The sequence below is a fragment of the Urocitellus parryii genome, chromosome 3 (genome assembly GCF_045843805.1).
Source record: "Urocitellus parryii isolate mUroPar1 chromosome 3, mUroPar1.hap1, whole genome shotgun sequence".
Classification (NCBI taxonomy): domain Eukaryota; kingdom Metazoa; phylum Chordata; class Mammalia; order Rodentia; family Sciuridae; genus Urocitellus; species Urocitellus parryii.
This window is the reverse complement of record NC_135533.1, coordinates 209,101,708-209,128,958: the sequence shown is the minus strand read 5'-3', so window position 1 is coordinate 209,128,958 and position 27,251 is coordinate 209,101,708. Positions and strand designations below refer to the sequence as shown.

General features: G+C 56.2%; 1 protein-coding gene across 4 annotated transcripts; it reads left to right on the top strand.

Moving 5' to 3' along the window:
• Positions 1-966: 966 nt before the first annotated feature.
• Positions 967-27,244, top strand: Pkn1 (protein kinase N1). Of its 4 annotated transcripts, none has more exons than XM_026399630.2 (24): positions 967-1,056; positions 1,516-1,700; positions 2,271-2,399; positions 7,169-7,463; positions 9,381-9,532; positions 11,055-11,190; positions 13,969-14,114; positions 14,533-14,746; positions 15,508-15,702; positions 18,914-19,023; positions 19,106-19,249; positions 22,719-22,794; positions 22,868-23,009; positions 23,089-23,185; positions 23,755-23,834; positions 23,910-23,985; positions 24,070-24,161; positions 25,373-25,549; positions 25,695-25,757; positions 25,843-25,919; positions 26,026-26,168; positions 26,425-26,532; positions 26,637-26,717; positions 26,981-27,244. In XM_026399630.2, exons 3-24 carry the CDS (start codon positions 2,352-2,354, stop codon positions 27,182-27,184), a joined length of 2,856 nt encoding a protein of 951 aa, XP_026255415.2. In that variant the 5' UTR covers positions 967-1,056; positions 1,516-1,700; positions 2,271-2,351; the 3' UTR covers positions 27,185-27,244. The 4 variants fall into 4 exon arrangements, with proteins under 4 accessions (XP_026255415.2, XP_077652489.1, XP_026255417.2 ...); XM_077796363.1 differs by having other exon boundaries at positions 975-1,056; positions 23,092-23,185; XM_026399632.2 differs by lacking the exons at positions 967-1,056; positions 1,516-1,700; positions 2,271-2,399 and adding an exon at positions 2,629-2,763 and having other exon boundaries at positions 23,092-23,185.
• The last annotated feature ends 7 nt before the right edge of the window (positions 27,245-27,251 follow it).

The window sequence follows — 27,251 nt, the reverse complement described above, 5'->3', positions numbered from 1 at the left end:
CTCCTGCCTCAGCCTCCTGAATCCAAGCCTGGCACTGTCTCAAAATTAAAGTTAATAAATAAAAAGGGATGTAGCTTCATGGTAGAGGACCCCTGGCAGGGGACAGGCTATGCACCTTTGAGGCATGTGCCACCAGAGTGGAATGATCATGGAGTTGGTGGGAGAAGAGGATGGAGGACAGCTGCCCCCAGAGTGTGCCTGGTTTTCCTGACTCTTCTCTGGGCCTTTGCCCCTCTTTAACCACCTGGCGATTTTCTAATTCATCCTTTGGAATTCAACTTCAGTGCCAGCCCTTCTGGGAAGCCCATGCTGGCTGCTCCCCCCATGGGGTGGCTGACAAAAACACCTTGCAGGACAGGTAAGGGGTGAGAAGTTTTTTGTAAGACTGATGGGAAGCCAGGAGCAGGTTTTCCAGCAGGGACAGGTGGGAGATGGTATCTTTTAGGGATTCCAGGGCCCCAGAGTGGATTGATGAGTAGCCAGAAAAGTTACGCGGATGTGCTGCTAGCTCAGATATTACAGTTAGTCCTTTGTCTGCCTTTTAGATCCCCATTGCAACTCTGTTTCCAGTGCCACCGAAGTCCCCAGCGGGCATTGATAAATGTTCACTGAGTAAATGAATGCGGGAAGGTTGAAGAGAACATTTGGCTGATTTCCCCGGCTGCATCCAGGGAAGCAGCCTGGGACCTGGCAGGCAGGCAAGGGCTCGTCCCTGGGCAAGATGCTTTCTGCCAATCATCCTTGGCCTACCTGGAAACCTCTCTACCTTGGGCTCCCCTTCTGTTAAATGGGTGGGAGAAAACTAGATGGAGATGCTATGTCCATCAGTGCAAGGACCATAAATATCCTGTGTTTTTTGTGGGTTTTTTTTTTTTTTTGTCAGTACTGGAGATTGAACCCAGGAGTACTTTACCACTGAGCTATATCCCCCACTCTTTTCTATGTTTTGTTTTGAGACAGGATCTCATTAAGTTGCTTAGAGCCTTCCTAAATTGCTAAGACTGGCCTTGAACGTGTGATCTTCTTGCCTCAGCCTCAGGAGTTCTGGGATTACAGGTATGCCTGGCAAATATCCTATCTTGATTATTAGAGTAAGAGGCTTCTCAGGGTTTTTGTTTGTATCTGCTAATAACTAGGAGCAAAATAACTAGCTTGAAGAGTTATTGAATTCATTCAACAAACATCTGAGGAACAGCTAGGAAGCCAATTGGCTGGAGGGAATGAAGAGGAGAGATGGGAGGAGGAAGTAAGGGCTTATTGTGCAGGGTCTGGTGAGTTGGGCGCCAGGTTCTATGCAGAAGAGAGATACACCCCAACTCAGGTGTCCACGGGATCCCTTGGGAGAACAGACTGAGGGGGATGAGGACGAGTCTTTGAGAAGAGGGAGAAGGCAACTACTGGTCCAGATGAGTGGTGTGAGGGCTGGATCTGGAGAGGGTGGCAGGAGGGTGGAAGTGAGCGGATTCTCTATCAACACGCTTCTGCTCCTCCTTTCTTTGTTAAAATCCTCCGAAGAGTTGCCCAGAAGCAAACAAGAGAAAACACCGCAGCCTGATCTCTGGGACGACAGACACCCGTAGAGCTGCGCGGCTGGTAACCAAGATACCCACAACCCCGCGTTCTGGCCGGTCCCGGGAGGGCGCCGAAGTGCGAGCACCGCCTCCACGGAGCGCTCCCCGCCGGGAGCCCAGAGCACCAAGGTTTGGCTTCTTCACGGGATTCCTGAGGGGGAGAGGGGGCCGGCGGCGGCCACAAACCAAGTTGCACTCCCCGGGGGACTCCAGCACCTTGGAGAAATTCTGCAGAAACCTCCACATTTCGCTTGGGTACTAGTCTGCATTTACGGAAAAAGAGCCCGGTCCCCACTTCACAGCGGGGGGAGGAAACTGAAGCTCAGAAGCTCCCGAGGTTCACAGTGGCAGCCAGTCCGAGGCCGTGTTGCGATTCGAACCCCTTTGAATAATGGTGACAGTAGCTTTAAAAGTGACGATGGCCAACACTTACTGAGCATTTACTGTGTTCTCAGCACTTAGCATGCACTTGGCACTTAATTTTTACCGACACCCGAGAGGTGAGTAAACCCTTCCCATTTCACGCACGAAGCGGCTTTGGGGCTCCCTGGACATCGTTCGCTGGGATTCGAACTCAGACCCGCCCAGAGTTCGTCTGCAGGCAATGGGGAAACTTCCAACCACCGACCAGGGGACCGTGGGTTCAGGCGGCCTGAGCTTGCAATGCTGGGGGATAAGTGGTCGTTTTTGCTTTTACAGTGGTCCCGGGAGCCCCAGAGGCCTCTGCACTGCCCGCTTTAACGAGGCCCATCCATCTCTTTGGGGTTCCCGCGCGCTTGGATGTGGGAACCCTGCGCAGAGCGCGGTCTCCGCGGGATCCGGAAGGAGGCAAGCAGGGGTGCCAGGAGGCGCTCTGGGCTGGAGGGAAGGGGACCCCGCAGCCCCGGGGGCCGCCGGGAGCCCCGCCCCTCGGCCCCGCCCCCTCCCCGGGCGCCGACCTCCGCGGTCACGTGACCCGGCCCGGCGGCCGCTGGGGCCGGAGGGCGCGGCGCGCGGACGCGGCGGCCTGGCCAGGCGGGGCCGGAGTGGAGCAGGCCAGAGCGGGCCGCGCGCCTGGGGAGGGTCGCGCCGCGCCCGCGCCCGCCCCCTCCCCGCCCCGCACGGGGCGCACGCGCGCTCCTCTCGCCGCCCCTCCCTCCGCGCGGGGACCCCTGGCGGGCGGCAGGAGGACATGGCCAGCGACGCCGTGCAGGTAGGCGCACCTGCGTCCGCACCCGCGGGGCGGCGGGACGGCGCTGGGGACCCCCGCCCGGGAGCTGCCGGGGCTCCCCGGACGCGGGCAGCGAGGGCGGGGACCCCCCTAGCGCCTGGTGTCCTCTCCCTTGGCCGGGACCGGAGAGCCAGCGCGGCCCCCTTCTTGGCAGGTGGAGGCACAGACGTGGTCCGTGGAGGGGGTGCTGGCCCAGAGGCTCTTACCGCACCTCCAGTCTCGGCCCCTCCCTAGAATTTGTGGGGGCGCAGTGGAGACCCCCCCTTGGGTGTCTGTGGCTGGCTGTGCATCCCGATGTCTCTGGTCTGCGTTTCATCCCCCTCCTCAGCATTCGATTCCTGGCAGGTGCCGCTTCACCTGGGACAGGTGTCTGGCGCCGTGCCCCTGAGGGGAGGAGGCTGCCCAGCTCGTGCCCCTCCCCCGCACAACAAAGCTCCAGCCACCCCGCCTCCAGACTGAGCTTTACTATGGTCCCGACGCCACCCAGATAGGCACCTGTTGGTGGAAGTGCCCGAGTCACTTCATTAGATTAGGGGATTGGGGACCCCCACACCCACCCTTCAGGCTGCCAGAGGCTGCCTGCTGGAACCTTATCCCAGGTGGGGAGTGTCCGTATCTACGGACCGGGATGCTCCCGTACTTAGAATCCTACACATATGCGTGGGTGGCACTGCCGGGTCACCCTCGAACCCCCTACACACAGAGACACAGTGACTGGCACCAGCCTGCTGCTCAACCAGGTTGCCTGGTGCCACTTGGTGGACATCACTGCCCTGGACTCACCTTCCCCTCCCATCACAATCTGGGGCCACGGTGACCTCTGACCCTCTTGGTTCAAGGACCCAAATCTGAGAAGTGTGTGTCGCTCTGCCTCCACTGGTGCTTCACCATCCAGTCCATTGTCCTGTGGTTGCTGTGTAACCAGGTTTTCATCTTCTATACCTGCCTCGGTCCCCTCTGTGTCTTCCCTGTGCCCCCTTCCCCCCAGTCCTGCTGATGGCCTGCCAGCCTTGCCGAGGAGCTGGGCGGATCTGGTGTTGCCGATCACACAAGGTCAGACCTCGGGGCTGGGATGGGCCTGGGTCCCTGCCTCCACCCACAGGCCAGGAAGGGCTGTGTAGGAGTCCCCTGGCGCATGCATGCGCTTGGCGTGTGCCACACATGACCCACACGGAGGCTGTGATTCCTGGAATGAGGCTGGACCCATGCCCTGGTCCCTGTCCCTGCCACTTGCCCACTTTCTTCTCCCTTCCTGGTCATCCCTTTCTTGTGGCTGCTTGGGCTTGCTGCCCTGTCCCTCTGTCCCAATGTGTGCCTGTCTGTTCTGTGTCTGGCGAACGGATGTCCTGTTCAGATTCCTGAACCGCCCAAGGCATTGAAATCTCAGGACGTGGGGGTCTAGGTCCCTGGCTGCTCTGGGAAGAGGGGAATTCTGGGAGGTGGGCACTCTGGGTCTGGTGTCTCCTGCTCCCGGGTGAGAGGTGGAGGAGTAGGGATTCTCTGAGGTCATGCCAGGCCTGGTTCCTGGGTTCCCCTTCTGGCCCTCAGGTGACCCTTTGCCCCTGGGTAGCAGTGGTAGGAGGACCCAGGAGGCCCGGCCTCCCTCCTTCCCAAGCTTCCTCCCTGCTTTGCATATTCTCAGGCCTCAGCTGTTGGGGGTGGGGCTAGGGAGGTCACTCCTCCTCTCTGCCTGGACTTCCCCCATTTGAGCTGGCCCTGCTCCTGGCTATGTCTGCTGTGCCTGCTGGGGACAGGGTGGGGCTGGCAGCAGGGTGGTGGGTGGAGCCCAGTTGGGCCAGGGTGGTATTAGGTGAGCCTAGGTTTCAATTCCAGCACTGTCCCTTCCTAACTGGATGCTCTGCACCAAATGCCTTCCCTTCTCGGAGCCTCCATTCTGCCGGGGGGAGCCGGGCCTAGAGAGCTGGAGGGAGAAACAGGCATGGGCCACACTCGGTGGGCAGAGGCCTTCTTTGGGGCTGGGTCCTTCTTTGTGGTGGGGGCTGTCCTGTGCACCATGGATAGATGCCACCTCCACACCCCCAGAGGTGACAACCAAACTGTCTCCAGACATTGCCAAGTGTCGTGTCCCCTGGGGTGAGGACAAAATCAGTTTCCTCCGGTGTAAAATGGGGGAGCAATGGCAGCAGCTCAGGGGTGTCCTGGGAGATGGTAGGGTCATGGAGTTAAGTTCTTGGCCTGTGATGGTCCATCCTGGGGGCAGCTGCCCTTGAGGTCAGGTACCAAGGAGGACTTTCCTCACCTATGAAACAGAGTCTCGGAGCCAGGGGTATAATGCAGTGGGGACCTCCAGCTCTCGTGGGGTTTCTGAGTGCTCTTTAAATCTTGGCCCTGCTTCTGTTGACTGTGGGCAAGTGCTCTGGACCTCAGTTTCTTCATCTTGGAGATGGGTTGATAATAGCACCTATGTCACAGGACTGTGCTAGCTGAGACCTGGGGGAGGTTTGTAGTATCTGCTGTTGCTATTTTTGGTGGTGCTGGGGATGGAACCTGGGGCCTTGCGCATGGTAGACCAGCGCTCGGCCACCAGCTCTGCCCCAGCCTGCATCTATTATGGATAGGTGAGCTTTTTACTGTGTGCTCAGCAAGTGGTTTGTGGGCTGCTTGTTGGGAGGACTTGTTGTCCCTGCCCCCCAGTGCTATTTTCTCATGGTGCTGGCCTCAGGGAGGTACCCCTGGGCCTCAGGGCTGTGGCCAGCAGCAGTTGCTGTCTGGACAGGGAGGAAGCAGGAAGTCAGGACAGCCTGTCTGCAGGAAGGGGGCCTGGCCTCTGCAGGACTGCCTGTTCTGACCCCAAAGGGGAAGCTGGGGACACAAGGCCAGTGGGAGGGTGTGCCTGGGTAGGTAGTGCTGGGGCTAGAGGCCGTGGTGCCTGGGGAAGTGTGCGTGTGGCGTGAGCACGTGAGCTGTGTGCACTCGGGCAGGTGGAGTATGTATCGTGTGGGGTCTGGAGTGACCCAGATAAGAATTCATAGGCATTTGCATATGAGTGTGCATGCAGGTGGGAGTAGGAGTGTCACAGGTGAGCCTGGGCGCACACCTGAAGGTGTGGAAGGGAAGTATACTCATAGTTATGAGCCCTGTCCTATTCACACATACATAGGTGTGCATGTGTGTACCTGTGAGCCTGCACATATTTGTGAACCTGTTGTGTGTGTGTGTGTGTGTGTGTGTGTGTGTGTGTGTGTGTGTGTGATGTTGGGGATGGAACCCGCTGCCCTCTGCATGCTGGGCAAGCCAGCACCAGGCCAGCCCCAGCCTGTTGAGGGCCTATAGTAACTGCTGTTCCATGTACACGTCTGTGTTCCATGTACACACCTGCAGACCTGTAAGTGTGTGCATCTTGTGACCCTGTGCTGTGTGCACCCTCCTTTAGATGTATGAAAGCATGAGCACACCCATTGTTCTCTGGAGCCTGTGTGCCCTCACGGGAACCCTTTTGCCATGTGCAAACTTTGGGTATCCACACTGTGGACATCTGCAGGGAGCCAGGGCTGTCTCTGGGGTGCCCTGAAAAAGCAGGCATGACCCTGAGGGCCTCTCAGATGCCCCTGAGCTGGCCTGGCGCAGGGGGTGCTGGGAGCTGGCAGGAAAGAGGAAGTGGTGGCCCAGAGGCCCTGGCAGGGCTGAGGTTCAGGAAGAGGGCGGGGCCCTCAGCCTGGACCCAGGATGGCGGAGGCTGATTTCCCTAAGGAGCAGGAGCTGGAGGTGGGAGCTGGGGTGTGGAAGGGGACCCCGAGTGACACCAGCTGGAGGCCCTGCCCTGGGTACCTCTTGGTTGGGGACTGTGGAGGGGACGCGGTGTGGCTGTCAGTTCTGTGCGGAGGGTAAACGTATCTGGGCCTCCAGGGCTCGGAGGTTGGGGAGACAGGAAGAAGGAGACGGGCTCTGCTCTGTGGAGTCCCAGTTTTAGGAGGCAGAGGGAAGGGTCTACTTTTGAGACCTCCTAGTTTGGGGGTACATTAGCATGTGAGGCTTGTCCCTGGGATTTCCTAGTTTGGGGTACAGTAGAGGGAACACAGGGCCTTCCTCAGGACCTCCTAGTTGGGGGTGCAGCCATGGGAGAAGGCATCTTCCCTCAGGCCCCTCCACGGGGCAGTAGGGCTGCCCCTGGACCCCACTGCATATAGGACAGGTGAAGGGAAGCGGGACTGTACCTGGGGTCCCCAGGTCTAGCGGACAGGGAGAGAGGAAGGCCTTGCTCTTGACCTGCTCTCCAACGTTCAGTTTGGGGGACAGGAAGCAGTTTGGGGTCAGAGGTGGGGTAAGTGCTGGAAGGCCGCTGAGGGTGGACACAGGCCAGGGCGGCTGTGCGGTGGGGGCTGCACCCAGAGTCCCCCTCACCCCCCGCCTGCTGTGTCCCCCTCAGAGCGAGCCACGCAGCTGGTCCCTGTTGGAGCAGCTGGGCCTGGCTGGGGCAGACCTGGCAGCCCCCGGGGTGCAGCAGCAGCTGGAGCTGGAGCGGGAGCGGCTGCGGCGCGAGATCCGCAAGGAGCTGAAGCTGAAGGAGGGGGCCGAGAACCTCCGGCGGGCCACCACCGACCTGGGGCGCAGCCTGGGCCCCGTGGAGCTGCTTCTGCGCGGCTCCTCGCGCCGCCTGGACCTGCTGCACCAGCAGCTGCAGGAGCTGCACGCCCACGTGGTGCTGCCAGACCCTGCTGGAGGTGAGGCAGGGACACAGGGCGTCAGCCGGCCGCCTCCAGGGGGACACACCGGCACTACACCTGTCCATGTCAGCACACAGCCACAGCAAGCGTCCAGCCCCACACGGTCACCAACACCCAGAGACAGGCACGCCCGGTCACACCTGTGCCCGACACCACCCAAGGATGCACACTGCATCACATAGCCACCGTGACACCCAGATGACACCCAGACAACACCCGGAGACTCATGGTGCCACAGCCACACCGACACAGAGACAACACCACTACACAAGTGCCTGAAAACAGGCTGGGGAGGTGGCTCAGTGGTGGAGGGCCTGAGTTCAGTCCCCAGTACCGGAAAATAGAAAAATAAAAACCCAGACATGTCAACACCTGGGCAATGCCTGGTGACACACTGTCACGTGAACACCCGGCAGCTTTCACCAGTCACACCCCCCCACACACAAGGATGTGCACACTGTCACACAAATACCCCGGAGACACCACATAATGCTTGCATGATCCCAGGGACTTTATTTTTCATTTCTCATTTCTGTGGTGCTGGGCCTGGACCCCAGGTCCTCGAGCATGCCAGGCAAGTATTCTGCCACTGAGCTCCACCCAACCCATTTTTTTTAATGTTTAAAAAAATTATATTTTTATTTTTAATTGTTAAAAAAATGTAAAACTTACCACATTAAGTACAGTTTATTGAGTTACATATGCTCACACTGCTGTAACAGGTCTCTAGAACTCTTCATCACACAACACCTAGATGGCACCCCAGAACTTACACCCTGTCATATAACTCCCCAGAAAAACACACAATCAATCACAACACCCTTGCGACACCAAGGACTTAGACATTCTTATATGACTTTTTTGGGGGGGTACCGAGGATGGAATCCAGGGCCACTTAACCACTGAGCCCCATCCCCACCCTTTTTATATTTTTTTTAGAGACAGGGTCTCACTGATTTGCTTAGGACCTCGCTAAGTTTCTGAGGCTGGCTTTGAACTCACCATCCTCCTGCCTCAGCTTCCCAAGCCGCTGGAATTATAGGCATGTGCTATTGCACCCAGCTACACACTATCATGTGAATCCCAGAGACTGTCACTTAGTTATGACAACACCCACACTTACTGCTACCAGCACCTAGAGAAACACAGATGACACACAGAGACCTGCACACGTGCTACACCAGCTCCCAGAGACACACACCAACCCTTGCAAACTTCCACAGTCCCCTGGACAGCCAGAGAGGGACATCTGTGACCAAACAAGACCGAGAGACGCACACTCCCACACCAGTGCCCAGCACCTCACGCACAGAGCCTGTCACCGTGTCCTGCATGTAGGCACAGAGTTCAGCCAACACCCGGATCTCACGCAGTTGCTTCTGCGGCTCCAATGCCTGTGTCCCACCACCCTTCAGAGACTCCTGCAGACGCCCCAAGGCACCAGCACAGCCACACCAGCCCACCACACCCAAACAGAGTGGTGTTGTGGACAGAACAGCCAACACCAGGGCCTCCCAGTGTCTCACAGCTGTGCCAGCATTGGGGGTGACACCTGCGGTTCACCAACATAAGCACACTCACCCCGTGGGCTCACCCACAGCCGTGTGAATACCTGGGGGCCTTTCCTACCAGTGAACCCCACAGGCAGGCACTCACCTGGATGTGGGCCATCTTCATTCATTCTGGGTCCTGACCCCAGTCCTAAGGGGTTTCCCGGGAGGGCTGGGTGACAGGACCTCTGGGCCCTGGTGTCTGGCCCTCTGTGTGGTGGCAGCAGCTCCTCCGCCCCTCTGCCCCTGGGTAACATCCGATGTCCCAGGTGGGCTGAGGATGGATGCTCATGGCTGGGGCAACATGTCCTAGACAGAGCTAGGTGACAGTAGTGGTAACTGCTTTTCCTCTTGTTCCCTCCAGATGGCCCCCAATCCCCAGGTATGGGCGGCCCTGCCTGTTCGGCCACCAACCTGAGCCTGGTGGCAGGTCTGGAGAAGCAGCTGGCCATTGAGCAGAAGGTGAAGCAGGGGGCGGAGAACATGATCCAGACCTACAGCAACGGCAGCACCAAGGTGGGTGTCGGGTGCACATGGGCCTGTGTGCACACTCACGAGCGCAGACCCTCCCCACGGGCACACACGGACACGCCTGCATGTGTGTGCACACATGATCACACACATTTTCTTCCTCCATTTTCAGTTGCTATAACTGAAAACCACAGACTGCTTATTTATTATTTTTGGTACCAGGGAGTGAACCCAGGGGCCCTCGACCACTGAGCCACAACCCCAGCCCTACTTTGTGTTTTATTTAGTGACAGGGTCTCACTGAGTTGCTTAGCGCCTCACTGTTGCTGAGGATGGTTTTGAACTTGCAATCCTCCTGCCTCGGCCTCCCTAGCCCCTGGGATTCGAGGTGTGCGCCACTGAACCCGGCTAAACCACAGACTGGATAATTTATTTAAAAAAAAATGACTTTAGGTCAGTTTGGAGGTGCAGCGCGGGCCTGGCATTTGCTCGGCTTCTGGGGAGGACCTCATGGCAGAACAGTAAGGGGAGGCAGAACCTGAGAGGTCACATGGGGGAGGCCGGGGGAGGTGCCAGGATAGTTTTGTACTGAGTCTCACAAGGACAGACCCCAAGCACAGCATAGTAGAAATCACCCTGGGGCTTGGGGTGCATCCCAGTTGCAGAACATGTACTTAGCATGTGAAAGGCCCTGGGTTCCCCCAAGTGCTGCAAAAGAATCAAAAACTCGTCTAGTGTCCAAGCATTCATCATTTTTTTAAACCATTTTATATATTTACCTACTTATTTTTGTGATACTTGAGGTTGAACCCAAGATTACTCTACCACTGAACTTCATCCCCAGCCCTTTTTAAAAAATTTTTATTTTGAGGCAGAGTCTCACCAGGTTACCCAGGCTGGCCTTGAATTTGTAATCCTCCTGCCTCAGCCTCCTGAGTCACTGGGATTACAGGCATGCGCCACAGCACCAGCTCACCATGGTACCCATTTTAAAGTGCACAGGTTAGTGGCATTATGTGCACTCCATGTAGTGCAACCAGCACCTCTGTCTAGTTCCAGAACATTTCAGGGGGCACCCTAAAAGGAAACTGTCTTAATTAGTAGTCAGCCCCCCTCCCTTCCCTCAGCCCCTGGCAACAGCGAATCTCCATTCTGTGTGTATGGACACCTGTTCTGGATGCTTCACGTAAATACAATGCGTTGCCTTTTGTGTGTGGCCTTGGGGACCGCCTCCCCACATGCCCGTCACTCTGAGGGCTAATGCAGGCATTAGCAGGCTTGGCTCTGCGCTCTGCACACAAACCAGCTCCTTCAGTCATCGGGCCAGTGGAGACGAGTGCCATTAGTACTCTGAAGATCAGGCAACTGGAGCCCAGAGAGGTGGAGTGGCAGAGTGAGGACTCAAACCCCATGGACTATATTAATCACCTCCCAGGACTCTATGGGAGTGTGCGCTGCTGTTGTACCTACACATGAACACTCACTGTCACACAGCCTTCCAGGGTCTGCGTGGTGTGGACAGAAGCAGCTCTCCAGACTTCCTCTCACAACCCCTCTCTGCCTCCAGGACCGCAAGCTGCTGCTGACAGCCCAGCAGATGCTGCAGGACAGCAAGACCAAGATTGACATCATCCGCATGCAGCTCCGCCGGGCACTGCAGGCTGGCCAGCTGGAGAGCCAGGTGGCTCCAGAGGAGGCCCAAGGCAAGTCCCTCACCCTGAGATAGCTTGGCCTGCATTCCACCCTGCAGGCTTCAATCTGCAGCTCCACAAAGCATTCTTTTCTGGGGCAAGGAGGCAGGTACCATGACCCTGCTGTGTGACTGTAACCTGTTCCTGACCTTCTCTGGGTCTGTTTGAAATTTTGTCCCATTTTAAAATTTGGACTAAATCAGGTATCAGTCAACTCTCATCCTTAGGACAAATCCGTGTGTGTGTGTGTGTGTGTGTGTGTGTGTGTGTGTATGTGTGTATGTGTGTGTGTACACGCACGCACGTGTCTGAGCATGAGCCTGCATGTCTGGGTCTGCAGGTACGAATGAGCTGAAGTGTTGAGACTGCCAGCCCCAAGTGCAGGCAGGATCTTGTTGTATTGTGTGCGGCGGTTGTACCACTGATGGGGGCCAGGAGCTGATGTTCAGTTGGCCCCCCATATCCCTGGGTTCCCTGTCTGTAAATTCAGCCAATACAGGTTGAAGATATTTCAAGGAAAAATTGTGCCTCTGATGAACACGTTCAGACCTTTGTTTCTTGTTATTAGTCTGTAAATGACGCGGCGTGACATCTACGTACACCGCGTTCACATTGAATTTTAAGTCACCCAAGGGTGCTTTGAGGTTTATGGGAGGGTGTGCGTATGTTCTATGCAAATGCTACTCAATTTTATAAATGAGACTTGATGTTGGTACCAGAGGAGGATCCTGGGATCAGTCTCCTGTGGATATCAAGGGACAACTATATGTCTAGTGTGTCACAGGAGAGGTAACGGAGGGTCAGCTGTTGGCCTGTGACTGGTGGCAGCATGTGTGTCTGGGGCCTGTGTGCATCTGTGGTGTGTCTGTGTGCTTCTCGGTGACGTGCTGTGTGAGTGTGGCCCTTTGCCTCTGGGTGTTGTCACCGTGAGTGGCTTGTAGTTTTATCCCTGAGTCTCTGTGGCATATTGAGCATTGTGCACCAGCATGCCTGGGAACCCCTGTGTGACTGTAAGATGACATGCTGGGAACATCAGCGTCCCTGTGACTAGTTTCTGTCTAGGAGAGTGCCACGCACCTGTGGGCACAGTGTGACTGACAGGGCTCTGTGATAAAATGCGAGGGTCTGAGCTGGGACATTACCCAGGACTATAGGACCATCCTAGCGACTGACAGCCGTAGCCAAGTGAGCTGTGACCCTTGCCTGTGAGTGATGAAATTCCTACTCCTGTGTCACAGGATGTGCTCCTCGAGCCATTGGGTGGCTCTTTCCTATGTTGGGATGTGGCTTGTCCCTGTGCCTCCATCTGCATTGACACCCAGTCTTTCTCTGTGACACTGAGTCTCTGTGGGCTCAGTGATACAGCCCCACCTCTGAGGAGTGTGGTGGCATTTCTTGGCCGTCCCCATGCCTTGCCCTTGTGGTGGTGTGATCATGCTTCTGTGACTCCCGGGCTGGAGTTAGTTCCTGGATTTTTGCTGCAGTGTAACTGTGTCCCTTTTCTTGGCTCTGGGCTTGGGCATAAAGTCATTCCTGTCTTTTGACCAGGTCTCTCTGCCCCTGTGATGGTGTGTCCCTGTGCCAAGTTGATGGCCTGTGTCTGTATGGTGACAGAGTCTATTGTGTTGGTGTCCCTGTGTGCCAGTGTGATTGTGTCTTTGTGACCTGTGTGTTCCACTGCAGGTGACAGGTGGTGATGGCATTCTGTCCCTGTGGGCAACAGGGTGCCCGCAGGTCCGCCTTGGGCTGGGCTGCCGCCGCAGGACTGCAAACCAGAGGCTGAAATGAACACATTTGTTTTCCCACAGTCCTGGGGTGACATCAGGGTGACAGCGTGGTGGGCAGGGGCTTTCTTCCTGACTTGCGGAGGGCCACCTTCTGGCCATGTCCTGAGGTGGGGAGGAGGGGAAGGCAGCATGTGCTCAAGTGAGCACACATGGCAGGCTCTTGGTCTCTGTCCCTCTGTCTTTTTGGCCATGCTGGGGACGGACGGGGTCTCGGCTTGCCAGCCAAGTGCTGTACCACTGGGCCGCACCCAGCCCGGGTCTCTCCCCTTTGAGGGCCTCAGTGCTATCCCAAGTGCCCCTCACAACTCCACTCATCCTCGTCACCTCCCAAGGCTCCCGCTCCAACGTGCCCCATGGGGGTCGGAGCATCCAGGACTCTGTCTTAGGATGGCTGTTGCTCCAGCGTCGTGAGTGCAGTGTCATTGAATCCCTGTGGCTGTCCAAATGCCCACAGGTGACCCTGTGCCTGGTTAAGGATGTGACAGCAGGATGGTGACTGTTCACTGGGGAGTGAAGTGTGTCAACACCTTATGACAGCATGATTTATGTCCCTGTCCCTGTGGGTGACAGTCCCTGGGTGAAAAATGTAATGTCTTATTTGGATGACAGTGACTGACTCTAGCTAATTCTGTGACTGCCCTGGATTACCGCATGCCTGTCCCCCCCCCCCCTCTGGAATGAAGACCGGCAATTACAGTGGGACTGTCCCTAAGCCCAGGTTGACAGCATGCCTGTGTTTCATTACAGTGACTCCTGCTATGTCCTTAGGACGCTCTCTGTGAGTGGTGGTGTTTGGATAAGAATGACTGAGTCTGGCTGAGTGTGGCCTGCCTGCGAGTGGCAGCGTGACTGTTAAGTGACTGCCCCTGGGGAGAAGCAGGATGCGTCCTGGAGGTGCTATGTCTGTGGCCAGCGCCTGTGCCTCTGCATGGCTTTGTGTCTGGGGCCAGGTTGCCCGGGGACCTGCAGGTCAGCCTCACTGTCCGAAGTTCCATCCCAACAGGGGACCCAGACCTGGGAGCAGTAGAGCTCCGCATCGAGGAGCTACGACATCACTTCCGAGTGGAGCATGCTGTGGCCGAGGGTGCCAAAAATGTGTTGCGCCTGCTCAGCGCGGCCAAGACCCCAGACCGCAAGGCCCTTGGAGAGGTGAGGGGTTGGAGCGTCAGCGGTGGGCGGAGCTACAGTGAGGGGCAGTGACAACTTGAACAGGCCCTGGTGAGGGTGGAGCCTCAATGAGGGAGGGGCGGGGCCTCAGCAGGGCTGTTCATTAGCGTGGGGTGGGGCCTCAGCAATGGGTGGGGCTTGGACTAGGAATGGGGCCACTATAGGGCGGGGCCTCAGTGAGGGGCGGGGCCTCGGCCTGGATGAACTGGTAAGAGGTGCGGCCTCTGCAAGGGATGGGCCTTAGTAAGGGGCAGGGTCTGGTCTACAGGGAGTTCAAGGGCGGGAAGAGTGGTTTGAAATTTAAACCCCTAGAGAGAAGGAACCCAAGCTGGGGGAGTACCTAGATCTGTGCTTGGGTAGGCCGCCCAGTCCCGCCCTCAGCCCTGCCTTCCCACTGCAGGCGCAGGAGAAATTGACCGAGTCCAACCAGAAGCTGGGGCTGCTTCGAGAGGCGCTGGAGCGGAGGCTCACGGAGCTGCCTGCCGACCACCCCAAGGGGCGGCTGCTGCGGGAGGAGCTCGCTGTGGCCTCGTCTGCCGCCTTCAGCGCGCTCCTGACTGGGCCCTTCCCCGCCATGCACTACAGCACCCTGTGCAAGCCTGCGCCGCTCACAGGTGCGCCCCAGCTCTGCCGTGCCCTGGCGGCTCTGGGCCTCTGACCCCTGATATTGCCCCAGCCCTGAGACCACTGAACTGGATCCAGGCTTTCCAATCAGAGTCTTGTCCCTCTGTCCTCTCCCTTTCCCTGCCACCTGTCTCTCTCATCCTGCACCCCATGTCCGCAGGCCAGACAGCCCTCTGCAGGTGGGCTCCCACCTGTTTGGTTTTTTTTGGTGCTGGAGATTGAGCCCAGGGACGCTTAGTCACCGAGCCACATCCCAGCCCTTTTAATATTTTGAGACAGGGTCTCACTGAGTTGCTTAGGGCCTCGCTAGGTTACTGAAACTGACCTCGAACTTGCAGCCCTCCTCTTGCAGCTTGATTACAGGGAGTCGCTGGATTACAGGCGTGCACTACCAAGCCTGGCTTCCCACCCCACTTTGCTTTCTGATTCTAGATTTTTGCCCCATCCCCTCCTCTCCACCTGGCTCCTGGCCCATCAAACCCCTCAGCCCTGAACCTCTAACCTCTGCCTCAGCCCCTCTCAAACCTCAAGTCAGCTCACCAGATCCTACCCCAGACCCCTGGGTCCTAGCGAGTTCCTCGAGACCCTCTAGAGTACCTCTCCCTATTCTCATATCTGGGCACAGCCATCGATTGCCCCACCCCGATTGTCCTTTATGGGCTCCCACTTGTATGCTGGGATGTGTCCCTTCCCTTATGGGCCCCGTAGCCTGCTCCTTCGGTGGCCCCTGATGATCCTGCCCCTCCTGCAGGAACCCTGGAGGTGCGTGTGGTGGGCTGCAGAGACCTCCCAGAGACCATCCCCTGGAACCCCTCACCCTCCATGGGGGTACCTGGGACCCCCGACGGCCGTACCACCTTCCTGAGCCGCCCAGCTCGGGGCCTTTACAGCCGAAGTGGAAGCCTCAGCGGCCGGAGCAGCCTCAAAGCAGAAGCTGAGAACACGAGTGAGTGGGCACCGGGCCTGAGGGTGGGGCATGGATGGGGCCCTGGACGCCCGCATTTGTGACACTTTAAACAGTGCACATGTGGCACACGGCTATAATCCCAGCTGTGTGGGAGGCCAACTGAATACCTGAGCCAGACCCCATCTCCAGAAAACAAAGCAAAGAAGCCAAAACAAGGGAAAAAAAACAAAAACAAAAAACACTAAAACAACCAACCAACATCCCCTCCCCCCAGTTCATCTGTTATCACAATGCAGTGACAGCCACAACAGAGCAGAGTGTTGTGTTGGTGAGGACCTGGAGAAGCTGGAACCTCTGTGCACAGTTGGTGGGAATGTGAAGGGCACACTGTGGAGAACTCCGTGGCTCCTCAGAACACGGAGCATGGCCTGGGCGGTGGCTCAGGTAGAGCACTGGCCTAGCACCTGTGAGGTCCCAGGTTGCATCCCCAGTGCCACAAAGAAATAAAGTTATATGATCCAGTGATTCTGTTTCTGGGTATTCATCCAAAAGAATTGGAAACAAGGGCTGGGGCTGGGGCTCAGTGGTGGAGCGCTAGTCTTGCATGTGTGAGGCACTGGGTTTGATTCTCAGCACCACATATAAATAAATAAAAGTAAAATCCTATCAACAAAAATTTTTAAAAAATTGGAAATAAGATCTTAGAAGAAATTTTTTTTTTTTTTTTTTTTTTTTTTGGTAACTGGGATTGAACCCAGGGGAACTTTACCACTGAGCAACATCCTCAGCCCTTTTTTATTTTGTACAGTGTGATTGTCTCCCTAAATTGCTCAGGGCCTCGATAAGTTGCTGAGGCTGGCTTTGAACTTGCGATCTTCCTGCCTCAGCCTCCCAAGCCATGGGGATTACAGGTGCTTGCCACCGCACCTGGCAAATAAAACAAGATCGTCAAGAGGCATTGTGTACCCACATTTACAGCAGTATAATTTATTTATTTATATTTTAGTACCAGGAATTAAACCCAGGGGCATTGAACCACTGAGCTACATCCCCACTCCTTTTTTTAAAAAATTTTTTTAGTTGTTGATGGACATTTATTTTATTTATTTATATGTGGTGCTGAGAATCAAACCCAGTGACTCCCACATGTGCGGAAGGCGCTCAGCCACTGAGCCACTACCCTAGCCCTTCCCACTTCTTTTTTATTTTAAATTCTGAGACAAGGTCTCACTAAGTGTCATGGAGCCTCCCTAAGTTGCTAAGGTTGGCCTTGGACTTGTGATCCTCCTGTCTCAGCCTCCTAAGCCACTGGGATGACAGGCATGCATTACCTTGCCCAGCCATGGCAGCATTATTCACAGTAGCCAAAAGGTGGAAGCATCCAGGTGTCCACCGGTGGATGAGTGGAGAAGCACAGTGTGCTGTAGCCGTACGGGGAACATGGTTCAGCCTTAGAAAGAGGAGATCCTGTCCCCTACTACAACATGGAGGACCTTCAGGCAACGTTCTAAGTGAAGTAAGCCAGTCACACAGAGTCCAACACCGTGTGACTTCCTCATGAGTCCAATTCATAAAGGCAGAATTAGAAGGCAGGTATCAGAGACTTGAAAGGTGAGCGGGGAGTTTGTGGGGACAGAGTTTCAGTTGGGTAAGATGAAAAAGAGCTCTGGAGATGGTGGTGGTGATCGTGGTACTGCGCAATGCCACAGAGCTGCCTACTCAACAATGATCAGGGTGGTGAATTTGATGTGCATTTTGGTTTAATTTTAAAAAGAAAGAAAGAAAAAAGATGTACCCATGTACAAAAACGTGAGTATAAGGCTGGGCGTGGCTCAGTGGGGGAGTGCTTGCCTAGCTCAGGGGCCTGGGTTCCACCCCTAGCACTGCAAAAACAAAACCCAACAACCCAAAACAAGAGAAATCAAAAGAATAACAATAAAGCAAACACCCATCTTACCACCTCCCAGGCCCAGAAATAGACTGTTGCCATCTGTATTCCCAACGACTCTGGAAACTGAGGCAGGAGGGTTACAAGTCTGAGGCCAGCCTCAGCAACTTAGCAATTTAGCTAAGACCCTGTCTCAAAATAAAAAAATTAAAAAGGGCTGGGGGATGTGGCTCAGTGGTAGAGCACCCCTGGGTTCAATTAATATCAAAAAAAGAAAGAAAAAGAAATAGAATATTGCTAGCCTTCCAGAATTCCTCTCCCCAGTTCAATTCTAATCCCTTTATCCTCGGATAGCTAGACTTCTTTTTTTTTTTTTTAAATATTTTTTAGTTGTCAATGGACCTTTATTTTTATTTATTTATTTATATGTGGTGCTGAGAATTGAACCCAGTGCCTCACACATACTAGGCAAGCGCTCTACCACTGAGCCACAACCCCAGCCTCAGGTAGCTGGCCTTCTGATGCTTATGATTGTAATTTCCTTTCCTTGTTTTCCTTTGTAGTTTTAGCACCTGTTTGTCTCCAACAATATAGATTTTTTTTATTATGGAGAATTTGCATAATGAAATATCTTGGGAATGTGACCCAAGTCAAAACACAAAATTCATTTATGTCTCATATACTCTATGCACATAGCCCAAAGGTAATTTCATATATTTTTAGTGATCTTGGACATGAAACTAAGTTCAAAAATGAAGGTTAGGTTGGTGCTCAAAAAGTTTTAGATTTTGGAGCATTACAGATTTGGGATTTTCATATTAGGGGTATGCAACCTATATTCTCCTATTAGTGGACAGTGAGATGTTTCTTGATTTAGGTCCACTATATAAGTAGCATATGTATGCATCTCCTGAAGTATAACGCCTGCATGCATTTATCTAGGGTAGGAGTATACTGCTGGCACTTCTGAATAGAATAAAAGTGAATCTGCCTGGAAGTGGTGGTGTACAACTATTATCTCAGCTACTTGGGAGGCTGAGGCAGGAGGATTGCAAGTTGAGGCCAGCCTGCGCAATTTACTGAGACCCTGTCTCAAAATTAAAAAAAAAAAAAATTTAAAAGCGTTTGGGATGTAACTCAGTGGTAGAGTGTCCCTGGGTTCCATCCTCAGTACCGTACCCACACAAAGTGAATTTGGATCCCTGCCTCACACCATATGAAAAAGTCAACTGGATCAAAGCCTTTAACATCACAGGCAAAACTTGGAACTTTGCCAATATAGTAAAGCGAAATGTTACTGGGATTTCTTTAAGAAGACCCTAGAGACCCCCCACGGTTTCCTGACCTGCTCTCCTGTTGCAGGTGAGGTCAGCACCGTGCTCAAGCTTGACAACACAGTGGTGGGACAGACTTCCTGGAAGCCGTGTGGCCCCAACGCTTGGGACCAGAGCTTCACCCTGGAGCTGGAGAGGGTGAGCTGTGTTGGACAGACGGGGTCAGCGGAGTTCTGGGCTCCAGACACCCCAGGTGATAGCCCTGTTCCTGTCCCCCGAGGCGCGGGAGCTGGAGCTGGCGGTGTTCTGGAGGGACCAGCGGGGCCTGTGTGCCCTCAAGTTCCTGAAGTTGGAGGACTTCCTGGACAACGAGAGGCATGAGGTGCAGCTGGACATGGAGCCCCAAGGCTGCCTGGTGGCTGAGGTACAGCCCCCCGACCCCTCCGACCCCGACCCTGAGAAAATCCTTCCTGCCCCCCGCCCCCCGTTTCCTGGGAGGGTAGGACGCACTTTGGATGGGCCTCGGCCCCTTACTCAGTCTCTTCAGTGATGCTGGTTGGTTCGGTTCTGAGGCAGAGGACAGACCACGTAGACAAGGGGGACCCCATAAGATGACATCGCTCAGTGACCACGTGGCCACCTTACGTGGTTTTTCCTGATTTTACCATCTTTTGTGTGAAGTGCGCTCACGGCGTCTGCACAGGGATGGAAATGTCTGTTTCTCTGAAAAAGGCTGGGGGTGCAGCTCGGGGGAGCGCTGGCTGGTGTGCAGGAGGCACTGAGCGGGGAAGAAAATCACAAAGTTTTATCAAGCCGCAAAGAAAGCAAGGGTGGAGCCTGCCCCAGAGCCTCGCAGGAGGCGGAGGCTCCTCCCACAGATGCCTTAGGTTAGGGTCTAAAGCAGGGTCCCTCCCTGCCACTGCTGACTGGGGACTGGATCCTCCTCGTTCTCTGTGGCAGGGCATCCTGTGTACAGTAGCAGAGTAGGGCGCTTCCTGGTCTCCCCTACAGGGTGCCAGTAGCACCTCTGCCCACTCCTGTTCCTTTTTTTTGTTTTTTCAGTTCCAGGGATTGAACTCATGGGCACTCGACCACTGAGCCCCAACCCCATTTTGTGTAAAATATACAATGGTATTTTATTTAGAGATAGTCTCCCTTAGCGCTTTGCTTTTGCTGAGGCTGGCTTTGAACTTGATCCTCCTGCCTCAGCCTCCCAAGCCACTGGGATAACAGGCGTGGTGTGCCACCTTGCCCAGGCCTGTTCCAGTTCTGACAGTCAAAAATATCTCCATCAGGGCGTCGTGGCACATGCCTTAATCCCCGTGACTAGGGAGGCAAAGGCTGAGGCAGGAGGATCTCAAGTTCCAGACCAACTTAGCAAGACCCTCAGCAAAGACCCCGTCTCTAAAAATAAGAAGGACTGAGGATGTAGTTCTGTGATGAAGTGTCCTTGGGTTTAATCCCTAGTACCAAACAAAAAAAGCACATGTCTATCCAGACAGGAGGCCCCTGGTGGAGAACAGGTGGAATTAATAATGGTTTTAGCAGATCCCAGGAGTGTGGAGCCAGACTCGTATTGAGACCTTGCTGATGTGAACTTGTCACATCTTAGAGCAGCCCCACAGAGGACCATTATTAATTGGATTTGACAGAGGGGGAAACTCAGGCACAGAGAAGGAAAGTCTCTGACCCCCCTCATTGGCCAGATTTTTCTCAAAAACTTTTTGTTCCTATTTATTTAGTTGTAGATGAACACACAGGATCTTTATTTATTTATTTTTCTGTGGTGCTGGGGATGGAACCCAGGGCCTCACACACGCAAGGAAGCACTTTCACTGAGCCCCACCCACCCCCTCAAAAACTCTTCTTATATGCACCTACGTGTGTGTATTCCTTTTCTCTTCTTTTCTGGTGGGGCTTTGCTCCTGAGTGACCCCCCAGCATGGATCTGTGACGCTGGGAGAAAGAACACATGCAGTGGAAACCCTGTGTCACCTGCTAGTATAGCTGTGCTGACCTTGACCCTCAGTACCATAGTCAATAATCACCTGAACTAGTCGATGCCTTTTGATTAAATAGATGTGCGGTGGAGGGTTCTGCTCAACTGCAGGCGTGGGGTGGGGGGGTAGTTCTGGCAGGAGTTTGGCAGCGAGGCAGAGGATGACGTTTGGGGGCATTCAGTGCATCATAGCTTACGACATTTCAACCTCATATTGGGGTGTAATTCCACCAGAAGTAGAGGAACGAGCTGGGTGCAGTGGCACAGGCCAGTAATCCCAGCGGCTCCGGAGGCTGAGGCAGGAGGATGGCAAGTTCAAAGCCAGCCTCAGCAAAAGCAAGGCCCTAAGCAACTCAATGAGACCCTGTCTCTAAATGAAATACAAAATAGGGCTGGGGATGTGGCTCAGTGGTAGAGTGCCCCTGAGTTCAATCTCTGGTACCCTCCCCTCCAAAAAAGAAGTAGGGAAGGAGCTGGGATGGGACCCGCCGGGATGGGACCCGGTGGTAGCTCGTGCTTAACATGAGTGAGGCCCTGGTCCCTTCACAGCATAGCAAAAACCAAAACAAAACAAAACAAAAAACAAAACCCTTTACTTCCCTGTGTCTGAGTCTGTCTCCTGTCTCACACCCTCACCTGGACACTCTTAGGTAACCTGGTCACTGGAGGAAAGGCGATTTCAGTGGTGGGCAGTGTAATGGTTCTGGGCTGAGCCGAGGCCCTGGGCTCCATCCCCAGCTCCCCCAAAACCAAACACAAACAAGAGAAACAGCAGATGGAGGGGCTGGAGGCAGCGCACGGGGAGGCTTCCCGCCTGCCTCTGTCTGTGTCGGAGGCCCCTGAAGCTCCAGCCACAGAACTTGCTGCCGCTCTGTTGTCGCAGAGCCACAGTCACTGGATTCTGTTGTGGCTGGAGTGTTCCTATCTGAAGCGTGGCAGTGTGACTGAGGAACCAAAGTTTTAATGGTACTTAAGTTTCAACTAATTTAAATTTAAGTCACCATGTGTGGTGACCATGTAGGACACTGTGGTTCTGGACTTCAGAACCTGCGAGAAGCTGTTGGAGGTGGGAAGATTGAGCCAAACCGTGGTTTCCCGTGTGGGAGGACCTTGGCCTCCTGGCGGGCCTTACCCCCAGTGCTTCTGGTTTGGTAGTCCATGATGGGGGCCTGAGAGTCTGTATTTCAAGCAAGTTCCCAGGTGTTAGTCAACTCTTCCGCTGTGACAAAATACCTGTGGTGGTCAACTTAAAAGACAAAAGAGGTGTTTGTCTCATAGCTTTGGTCAGTGGCTGCTTGGCACCGTTGCTCCGGGCCTGTGGGGCACAGCACATCTTGCCAGGGGCACGTGGTAGATGGTCCTGTTCTCCTCATGGCAGCTGGAAGCCCCGCAAGAGCAGAACGGGCTGGGGCTGGGCCCTGGTGTCCTGGATTGGGGCCCTGGTGTCCCAGGCTGGGGCGTGTCCCTCGACCTGATGGCCTTGCCCCAGGCCCCGCCTCCCAGGAGCTCCGCCCCCCAGTACTGCACAGGCAGGGGACCAGCCTTTAACACAGGCCGTTCCAGATTAGACCACAGCGTCCGTGCTACCAGGTCAGCTGGCCTGGGCCACACCTGGGGAATCAGGGCAGTGGGTGCTGCCGGACCTCAGTTGGCTGGCTCAGATGTCAGTCCCATGGGCCGGACCCTCCCCCTCCGGGGGCCTGGTCCCCTGCTCCTTCCCTTTCCAGGCAGGAGGCAGGTGGGGACGGCCAGTGTCCTGTCACCGGGCTCTCTGCGGTTGAGCGCAGTGCATGGTGATCAGAACCCACAGAGCACGGGTGGACACAGCTGGTCTCCTGAGGGTCCTCACTAGGCTGCCCTCAGTGAGCAGGGGTCCTCGCCTTCCCCCGGCCAGGTCACCTTCCGCAACCCCGTTATTGAGAGGATCCCGCGGCTCCGGAGGCAAAAGAAGATATTCTCCAAGCAGCAAGGTGAGGTTGGCCTGGGGCGGGGGGAGGCGGCCCGGAAGGTCCCAGGGAGTGACAGCCCCTGGTCTTGTCTCAGGAAAGGCCTTCCAGCGTGCCAGGCAGATGAACATCGACGTCGCCACGTGGGTGCGGCTGCTTCGGAGGCTCATTCCCAACGCCGCCGCCACGGGCACCTTCAGTCCCGGGCCTTCTCCAGGGTCCGAGGCCCGAACCACAGGGTAAGGAGGCGCCCCGGGCTGCCAGCCGCCTCTCACTGCGCAGCCGCTGCCGGGTCCCACACACCCTCCTCCCCTCTAGCAGTGATGTCTCCGTGGAGAAGCTGAACCTCGAAGCTGACTCGGACAGCTCGCCCCAGAAGAGCCTCCAGGGGACTCTTTCCAGCCCGTCAAGCCTGGTAGGCGTCTGTCCCCTCTCCCACTAGGCCCCAGCTGCGCTGGGCATCCTGGTCCATTATCAGAGACAGCCAGGAATTTCCCTGGGCTGGCACAGCATGTCCCTAGTAGAACTGGAGCCTGGCTTTCTATCCTTGCGTTCAGGGGCTGGGAGTGTAGCTCAGTGGCAGAGCACTTGCAAGGCCTGGGGACCATCCCCAGTCCTAAAAAAAAGGGAATGGGGAGCCCGGCTGCTTGCATTCCCCCTCATTGCTGCATGTCCTGCGCCGAGTAGCTTCGCCTCTGGGCCCTGCACAGCTCCTGTGAATGACAGAGGTCAGGATCTTGCCATTCTCCAGATAGGGGTCACTCACAGAAGAGTGACAGGGGAGCCTCCAAGGTGACGGCATTGTCCTGGGTCTGGCTCTAGGTCAGAAGTTGGCAGGCACACACAGTGTGTCCAGTGTATGCAGGGCAGGGACGCCAAGCAGCTGGCGGGGTGTGCGCAAGACGGGTGTGGGAAAAGCCGGGACAGAGGGGTCCAGGTCAGGTGGCATCCGGCCCCCCACCTGACCTCCTCTCTCCTCCGTAGAGTTCCCCCACCCAGGAAACTGTCAGCACTCCTGAGCTGCCCCCGGAAACCCAGGAGACCCCGGGCCCCGCCCTGTGCAGGTGACGCCTCTCTCCAGTCCCCACTCCCAGCCCTGCCCCCCCCTCCCTGTCCCCACCAGTGCCCTCTCTCCACAGCCCTCTGAGGAAGTCACCTCTGACCCTCGAGGACTTCAAGTTCCTGGCAGTACTTGGCCGGGGTCACTTTGGGAAGGTGAGTGCAGGGCAAGGATTTGGGGGCTGGGGGTCCTGTCCGGCTGGGTCCTGGGCTGGCCACTCAGGCTACCTGTGGTTCCAGGTGCTGCTTTCTGAATTCCGGTCCAGCGGGGAACTGTTTGCCATCAAGGCTTTGAAGAAAGGGGACATTGTGGCCCGAGACGAGGTAGAGAGGTGAGAACCCTGCTGTGACCCTCTGGGGACCTCTGTCTTTTCTTCTGGGAAATGAGAGACAGAGCCATCCTGTTTTGGGAGCCGTAGTGAGAGTGACTCATAACAGCCACTGGAACTTATGACTCTTGTATTTAAGATAATAGTGACAACTTAAAGAGCAGTTATTCTCTCAAGTATAAATGCTGTTGTAGTCCCTTTCTGCTGATGGCACACAGAGGTTGAGCAATTTGTCAAAGCCACACGGCCAGTAAGCAGCAGGTCCAGCTCTGAACCTAGGGCCTCAGCTCCGAAGCTGGTGCTACTGCACTGCCTCTGCTTTGGGGTCAGGGCCCCAGGTTGAAATCCCGGCTCTGCTGGATGTGCTTGGAGAACCTGAGTTCTCCCTTCAGTACTGCAGTCTCCTGATCTGTCAAAGGGGAATGATAACATTCTTGCAGGGTAAATGAGAGGATTCATCTGAAGTACTCTAAACAGAGCTTAATCCCTATAAACACTCAACAGAGGCACTGGGATTGTCCCCAGCCTTCCCAATAATAATAATCAGGAACTCAGCTTAGAAAGGTTTAAACAAACAAAAGAATTCATTGAGCTGGACCAGAAAAGTCCTGGGGTGAGTGCCTTCAGGCATGGCTGTATCCAGGTGCTCAGATGAGGTTTCTCAGTTCTGTGTTCCTATGTGCCGGCTTGACTTGCAGTCCCCTCCAGAGGGCAAAGATACCTCTGTACTCCAACAGCTTGAGATTCACCCAGCTTTAGCCTTCATTCCTTAATAATTCCGGTGGAAACCCTGGCAATCCAGTGGTGGAAGCAGAGTCCCTGTGGGGGCGCCTCAGCCACTGGGCACAGCCAGAGCCCCCTCCCAAACTAGTCTATCCCTCTCTCTACCCTCTGACCCCACAGGGACCTCAATCCAAGTCCCTTGATTAGGCTTGCCCATCCCTGAACCAATCTCTGGCCAAAGAGTTGGAGCACCCCAGTGGCCTGGGCCTTGTGCCCAGCCCTGCGGTTCCCCAAAGGAAGGTCATGGGGCAGTTACTGAAAGACAGATGGGTGCTGGGTGCCTCTTTAGCAGATCAGGTTGTTGAGGTTCAGAGATTGTAAGCAACTTATCTGAAGTGCACAGCTGTATCTGGGGTGGACTGAGGACTCCGGGGAGAGTGGGGGTTGGGGGTGTCCATGACCTGTGCCCCCCACCCCCTGTCCCTTCCCAGCCTGATGTGTGAGAAGCGGATCTTGGCAGCGGTGACCAGCGCGGGACACCCGTTCCTGGTGAACCTCTTCGGCTGCTTCCAGACGCCGGAGCACGTGTGCTTCGTGATGGAGTACTCCGCAGGCGGCGACCTCATGCTGCACATCCACAGCGACGTGTTCTCCGAGCCCCGAGCCGTGTGAGCCCCTGCCCAGGCTTTCAGCCCGGGCGCCACCCTCCACCCCTGGGCCCTGCCTGCCCGGCCGGCCTCCGGGAGCTCTTGGGGGCTGGGGGCCCAAGGGTGCGGGTTCCAGGCTCCCAGGACCCGCCCACTCTCTCCGCAGCTTCTACTCGGCCTGCGTGGTTCTGGGGCTGCAGTTCCTCCACGAACACAAGATCGTCTACAGGTGTGTGCTGCGGGGCGCCTCGGCCCTGGCACAGCCAGAGCCCCCCCAAACCAGCCTGTCCCTCTCTGTACCTCTGACCCCACAGGGACCTCAAGTTGGACAATTTGCTCCTGGACACTGAGGGCTACGTCAAGATCGCAGACTTTGGCCTCTGCAAAGAGGGTGAGGAGCGGAGCCTGGGGTCGGACACGGAGGGGGCAGCCGGCTGTGTGGACCACGGTGGCGGTGCTGGGCCACCCGCTAAGCTCGCCTGGCCCTGCTGCTCCAGGCATGGGCTATGGGGACCGGACCAGCACCTTCTGCGGGACCCCGGAGTTCCTGGCGCCCGAGGTGCTGACAGACACGTCCTACACCCGGGCCGTGGACTGGTGGGGGCTGGGCGTGCTGCTCTACGAGATGCTGGTCGGTGAGGTGAGGCCCCAGGGCGCCCCCACCGGGCCTGGAGTGTGCCTGTGCCCAGGGCTAGGAGGCAACTCTGCCTCGGCCCCAGCTGGGTGAGGAGGGCAGGTGGCTTTGCCCCTGGACCTCAGTGCCCAATCTGTGAAATGGGATACTCGCCCCTTTTCAAGCCAGCCCCTGTGGGGACGCACCGCCAAAGCAAGGGTTCGGGTGGAACTGGGTGTGGTATCCCGGAGAGGGGCCTCGTTCACCCCACCCCTGTCCCCAGTCGCCATTCCCAGGGGATGATGAGGAGGAGGTGTTTGACAGCATCGTCAATGATGAGGTCCGCTACCCGCGCTTCCTGTCTGCGGAGGCCATCGGCATCATGCGGAGGGTGAGGACTCCCAGGCAGGGACGTCCCAGACAGGGGCTCTGGGTCAGGGGCTCTGGGTCAGGGCCTCGGCGGGAGACAGACCTGACGCAGCTTTGCACTTGCAGCTGCTGCGGAGGAATCCAGAGCGGAGGTTGGGGTCCAGTGAGCGAGATGCAGAGGACGTGAAGAAGCAGCCATTCTTCAGGGTGAGACCCCAGGAGCCAGGCGCCCTTCCCACCCCAGGGGCCCGTAGCCACGGCTGTGTCCTCCCCTCCCCTCCCACACGCCCGTGGAGGCCCAGTCACTCCTTCTGGCCTGGTGGGCCGTGTCCCGGGTGAGCCAGTTCCCCCTGCCCCATCCTCACCCGTCTTCTTCCACCTTGTGCTGAGCCCACAAACCCAGGACCCGCCTCTCTCAGCCACGCCTGCCCCGAGCCTCCCATCCTGACCTCCCTCTCCTGCCTTCCCAGACACTGGGCTGGGAAGCCCTGCTGGCCCGGCGCCTGCCCCCACCCTTCGTGCCCACGCTCTCGGGGCGCACGGATGTCAGCAACTTCGACGAGGAGTTCACCGGCGAGGCCCCCACGCTGAGCCCACCCCGCGACGCAAGGCCCCTCACTGCCACTGAGCAGGCAGCCTTCCAGGACTTCGACTTCGTGGCCGGCGGCTGCTAGCCCATCCCCGCCCCTGCCCCGAGCTCTTAGTTTTTAAAAAGGCCTCCGGGGTCTGCCCCAGCCCTGC

Coding starts and splice junctions, on each gene's coding strand:
- Pkn1 (XM_026399630.2), top strand. CDS start 2,352: ATGTGGGAACCCTGCGCAGAGCGCGGTCTCCGCGGGATCCGGAAGGAG. Junction 22,795..22,867: donor GATATTCTCCAAGCAGCAAG/GTGAGGTTGGCC, acceptor GTCTTGTCTCAG/GAAAGGCCTTCCAGCGTGCC. Junction 25,920..26,025: donor CTTTGGCCTCTGCAAAGAGG/GTGAGGAGCGGA, acceptor CTGCTGCTCCAG/GCATGGGCTATGGGGACCGG.